The 6,081-nt window shown below is 37.3% G+C and overlaps 1 protein-coding gene across 1 annotated transcript; it reads right to left on the reverse strand.

Moving 5' to 3' along the window:
* Positions 1-301: 301 nt before the first annotated feature.
* Positions 302-768, reverse strand: LOC101649539 (solute carrier family 35 member B1-like). The gene has a single exon (XM_045284997.1). It carries the CDS (start codon positions 766-768, stop codon positions 382-384), a length of 387 nt encoding a protein of 128 aa, XP_045140932.1. The 3' UTR covers positions 302-381.
* Positions 769-6,081: the final 5,313 nt, after the last annotated feature.

The raw sequence follows: 6,081 nt of genomic DNA on the forward strand, positions 1-6,081 counted from the left end.
CACGATAAACTGGAGAACTAGATAGGGAATAATCGCACCAGAAATATCGCCTAAATTAAGTTAAGACAGCTCGCTTAACTTTAGCTGTTTTTTTTCCCCTTGATAGGAATGTGGAAATGGATGTAGGCATTACTGAATTCTAATTATCCAGGAAAGGAAATATACCAGGTGATAAGGAATGGCATATTTTACATTAGCAATGAATCTGAAGAGTAATTTTCTTTTCTTTTTTCTTTTTTTGTAAATCCAAGGCTTGGTTTTTGTTCTTTTTAAAAAGACTGGAACCCAGTCCCTTGTCCCTATTGAGTCCATTTTCTAAGAGATGTCACTTTTTGAGATAATAAGTTAAATGTTTCTGGAGTGGAGGTAGTGCCCCTCTTCCTAGTGAGAAGTTTTCTTGGCCCCTTTCCCAAACTTGGCATCAAGATCAACACCCAGGAACACCAGCACAGTGCCCACCCACTGCATGGAGCTGACGGGGTTGGCAAAGCGGGTCACAGAGGCCAAGATGGTGATGAACTTGTGAGTTGTGGTGATGATGGAGCAGGTCAGGGGCCCAAAATAGACAACAGGCATAAAGATGAAGCTCTGACCCAGGGCACTGGTCAGGCCAAAGAGCAGGATGTTAGAGATGATGGCAGGGGACCTCTCTGCAAAGCTCAGAAACTCCCAGAGCTCCTCGGTGAACAGGATCCCGGCGCCCAGCATCATGTGATTGGAGCCTATTTGGTAATGAGCCCGCATGTGCTCCTGGGAAACGCCTGTCATTCCAGTCGGACATCCGAAGAGTAATTTTCCCTGTCAGATATTAAATACGTTTTCAGATATGATTATAAGTAAGGACATTGATCACCATAATGCACTGTGTCATCGGGAGCAACTGTACAAAAGATAAAGAAAGACTTTTCATGCTCTCTATTGCTTGAAGTCAAAAACATCATACTGAAATCATATATTTGCAAAAATCTATTTTATTGTTTGTTGCAGAGTAAAAGTAATTTTTCATCTATGTGCTTTTTTGAGACTGTTGCTAGAGTAGAAGAAGGCTCACATTTATCATATCACTGATTTAAGAAACAAATTTAGGACTTACTCTTTGTTAAACACTATCTAGGGAGTTGAGAATTCAGGAATAGCCAAGGTATTTGATATTCTTAAGATATTGTCCGAGGTGAAGACAGACCAATAGATAAGTGATAAATGTTTAATTAAGCACATTAATTCAAACCAACAACTCATTGCCATTTATTTCATTCTTGCTCATCATGACTTTACAAAGGTTTTCCAAGCTTCAAATTTTTACAGGAGCATATAACTTTATCTTTTTCCTGCAAGTCAGCGGATGGATTTGAAGTTCCAACTTTGTTAGCTGTTCAGCGTTTACCCAACAGTGCTACTGGCACTCTTCTTTATGCATAAAGTAAAATAAATACTTTCACTTTTTATTTTTATAACAAGAAAAAAGACAAATTCTTATGAGAACTGCTAATTTTCTACCTATTTTAAGGCTGTCAAACACTTGGTGACTGGAATCATTAAGAAATCACAGATTCAATGAAAATAAAATGCATTATCCTCATGGGATTCAGTCTAAAAGTGGATATATATATATTTGAAATTATTGTGAATGCAGGGAGACTAAAAGTAACTGTCCTTCTAAGCTTTCAAGAGTATTCAAAAACATTATTTTACTGCAGCTGTCCAATGTTATGTTTGCTATTTAAAAAGAGCCTGCTCGAGTAGAAGGGCGCATATTGTTTAGAATCAAATTCCTAAGTTCAGATCTCACAGGACAGGGAGAAAGCCCATGCCAGGAAAGGATAACACTCTGTTTATGATTAGGTGTCACAGAGATTTAAGAATTTTTCTTTAATTGAGAAAATTTCATGGGAAGGTCTTGATCTGTCATAGTCGGAATGTAAATTCTCTACTGCCTGTCATGGGAAACAATCTAAATGATATGGCCATCCTAGGTGGCCAAATACCGAGACAAGTAGTCTTAAAGAGATTTTGTAGTGACTAAATAAAAACCATTGCCTGTTGAGATCTCTGCCAGGTGTGGAAATTCAAATATTCTTCTTGATTTATTGGGTTTTATTGTTTATATGGGACTCATGTAAAGGACAAAGGTAAATTTCTTAAAAATAAGAATGATAGACTGATTATTCTTACTCCGGTGGAAGGTTGGTTCTTCATGTGAATAGGCTGCAGGAATGCCTAAATATAAGACTAAAACTTTCCCCCAAGTTTATAAATACCAGTATTGGCTCAACTGAAGATCCAGAATTCTCCATTACAAATTATAAAAAATGTCCATGCCAGAGAATATTCAAGAACAGATGCTACCACAAGATGTTGCTCCACTACAGACGAGATTTTCTGAAGCTCCTTTATATTGCCATAAAAGGAACCCACAGATAAGTAAATTGGAAATGTTGTTGGAAAACAACAACAACAATAACAAATAACTCAGTGCTTTTGAGTTGATGACCACCTATAGTGACCCTAAAGAGAGGAGAAGTGACTGAGACTGTAACTCTTTATGGGAGTAGAAAGCCCATCTTTCTTCTGAAGAGTGGTTGGTGATTTTGAACTGATGCCATGGGAGTCAGCAGCCCAATCTGTAACCACTATGCCAATTTGTTAAAGGGAATTTAGTATTATGCATCTGGAAGTCAAAGAACAAGTATTGCTAATGAGCGTTAGTGGCATGAGTCATGTTAGCACTGTGCTAACAGTGTCAGCATGACATGAAAAATGTTTACTTAAAAGGCTGTTTCATAAAAGTTTGTGGGGAAAGTTTGTTATCTTTTAATTCCATTTTTCTGCTTGAAGCCCCCTTCATTTTACAGGGAAACAAAAAATAAATATATTGGGGATATATTTATGCCACCAAAGATAAGAATTTATTTTGTTAAGAGTTAATTCCTAATATGTTCCTTGTTTCTTAAAGTGATTATTATTGTAATAAAGTCTCAAATAAACATTAAGGGTTTGGAGTGCATATTAAACTAATATTATTCATTTGCTTTTTGTGGGACCAAAAGCTTGAGACACATCAGTTAATGTTACTGAAACTCTACGATATGCCTAACTTTTTCATTTAAGTGACTTTAAAAGAATCAATAACAAATATTGAAAGAGTGCTACAAGATGATATACAGAAGGAAAAAGATAAATAATTTATGTAGGAACTTGGGTTCTTATGGAAACCATTTGTATCTAATTACCTAGGCTAAAGCACTTTGATGCTATTGTGTGGGCCCTCGCGGAAAGTTTCATTTACCACAGTAATTTCTATAAAATCACTGTGCAGCTTCCACATCCCAGTCCCAATCCTCCCTCTCTATTACTATATACTATCAGTAGACTCTCTGGCAGAACAAAAACAAACAAATAAGACAGAAAAACACAACAAATTACTGCTCCCTGGTATTTAAGAATATTGGGGTATATAGCTGAATCTATATTATGCATAAATAAAACTTACATTAACTACAAAATATGTTAGTTATGTTACAGACCTAGATCTCTTGCTCTACACTGTACATGTTACTTTCTCTGCAGAAAGGGGAGTGAAAAGGTTTTTCAAACAACTGACAATAAGATAGCAATTCTGGATACATTTTAGGACATATGAGGCATTTGCTTTTCACACACAAAAATAATAAAAAAAATAATAAGACAACATATAAAGTGATATTTTAAAAATAAAAAAATCAAGCCGGAGACTGAAGAAGCTGGGGTAGTGTAATGTGATAGTTAGGGTTTTTTGTTGACAGTATGGCACCCATAAGAAAATATGAGTGGATTGTATCCTGTCAATCAGGTCACATTGATGCTGCCTCCTGGTGGGTTGCCTCATTAGGAGGATTGTGGGAAACCACACCCAACCCCACCCCTTCACTTTTTTGCTGCTGAGACACCCAGAGAGCTGGAGGAGCCCTGTGGAGATCCTCACTAGTCCCGAGATGCTTCCAATGCCATTGGATCCACTGGCTTTTCACCTACCAGCCTGTGATATTCCTGCATTTGGCATCATTGCTTGCGACTGTGAAGTCTGAAGAGGTTTTTATGGACTACTATCAGACTTATGAAGTAGTATCAGACTTATTAACTTGATATGGACTTGGCTAGGATGTTGTCTCGGTCTATATTACTTCTTGATATAAAGCTCTTTATTATACATCCATGAGTGTCACTGAATTTGTTTCTCTAGTCAACCCAGTTTAACACAGGTAAGGAAAAAGAATCCATTAGATTTTTGTGCTGATTTTAATTTCTTTTTAAGTTATGTCTAGAAGAGCTGGAAAAAGTTGTACAAATAATTTACATATTCATTTCTAACCTTATTAATTTTAGTGTCAGAATATATAAAACTTACTACTAATCAATAAGTAAAACAGCCTAATGGGCAAAAGCTCTGAGAAGACATTTTATGAAACGATATGCTAACATTTCAGTAAACACACAATAAGTGCTCAGCTGGGTCAGTCATTGGCCAAATGCAAATTAAACTACATACCAAAATGTATTACCAGGATGAATGAAATGAAGATTAAATATAATATCAACATTTTCAGAAAGAAATGGCCTATGACACTATATAAGTTTAATGCAATCCCAATACAATTACCCTCATTTTTCTTCAAAGAAATGGAAAAACTGATTTCCAACTTCATATGGAGAGGGAGGAAGTCCAGAACTAGCAGAGAACTCCTCAAGAAGAAGGACACAGTAAGAGAGCTTTCTTTGCCTGACTTCAGCACATATTATACAGCCACAATTGTCAAAACCGCATGGTATTGGTATAATCCCAGATACTCAGACCAATAGAAAAGAACTGAAAACCCAGAAATAAAATCATCAGCATACAGACAACTGATCAAAATAAGGGCCCCCAAAATATCCAATGGGAAGCAGATGCCCTCTTCAACAAGTGGTGCTGGAAAAAAAATGGATATCTACCTGCAGAAAAGTGAAGCAAGGCCCTTATCTCACTCCATGCACAAGAATAAACTCAAGGTGGATCCTAGACCTCAAGGTAAAATCCCAAACTATCAGGGTCATCAATGAGGGAATTAGGACCAACTTGAGAACTTTGGCACAGGGAATACATAGGCTATCGGAAATAGGGAAGGACACAAACACAGAGGAGGCACAAAGTGACAAGTGGGATATATTGAAGATAAAACACCTGTGTACATTGATAGAATTTACCAAGAGAGTAATAAGAGAGCCCACAGACTGGGACAACATCTTTAGCAACAACACATCAGACAAAGGCCTTATTACTAAAATCTGCAATACTCTGCTAGCTTCCAAGAAGAAAGAAACTAATTGCCCACTGAGGAAGTGGGCAAAGGACCTGAACAGAAGTTTCACAGGGGCAGAAATCTGAATCGCCAATAAACAGATGAGAAAATGTTCCCAATAATTAGCCATAAGAGAAATGCAAATTAAAACAAATTAAACCACCTAACATCCTCAACGACAGCCCAATTTAAAAAATCAGAAAGCAGCAAGTGTCAGAGGGCTGTGGGGAGACAGGAACTTTCATCCACTGCTTGTGGACCTGTAGGTATGGACAGCCATTATGAAAATCGATCTGGTGATATCTAAAACTGATGGAAATAAAGCTACCATATGACCCAGAAATCCGCCTGCCGGGCATATACCCAGAAGAGGTAAGACACAAACCAAGGCCAGACATCTGTGCTCCAATGTTCATCACATCACAGTTCACAATTGCAAGGAGTTAGAAACAACCCAAATTTCCATCAACTGACGAATGGATTAAAAAACTGTGGTACATATATACAATGGAGTACTACACATCCCTAAAAAGCAGTGATGAGTGCATAAAGCACATTACCACATGGGAAGAACTGGAGGAAATCATACTAAGTGAAGTAAGCCCAGCACAAAAGGACAAGTACAACATGAGTCTGCTGAGGTGAGCTTAAGAAAAAAAAAATGCAAAAGGGGCATAGGGAAAAAGCTATTGTATGCAAACATTCCTGGGGTGAAGACCAAGTAGTATGGCAGGGACCAAACCAAATCCAGAGATATATATAGTAG

This window comes from Echinops telfairi, unplaced genomic scaffold (assembly GCF_000313985.2).
Source record: "Echinops telfairi isolate 266 unplaced genomic scaffold, ASM31398v2 ScPeMD7_7469;HRSCAF=8507_1, whole genome shotgun sequence".
Classification (NCBI taxonomy): domain Eukaryota; kingdom Metazoa; phylum Chordata; class Mammalia; order Afrosoricida; family Tenrecidae; genus Echinops; species Echinops telfairi.

What these genes read in the sequence shown, in the direction of transcription:
- LOC101649539 (XM_045284997.1), bottom strand. Translation starts at nt 768, where the DNA reads ATGACAGGCGTTTCCCAGGAGCACATGCGGGCTCATTACCAAATAGGC.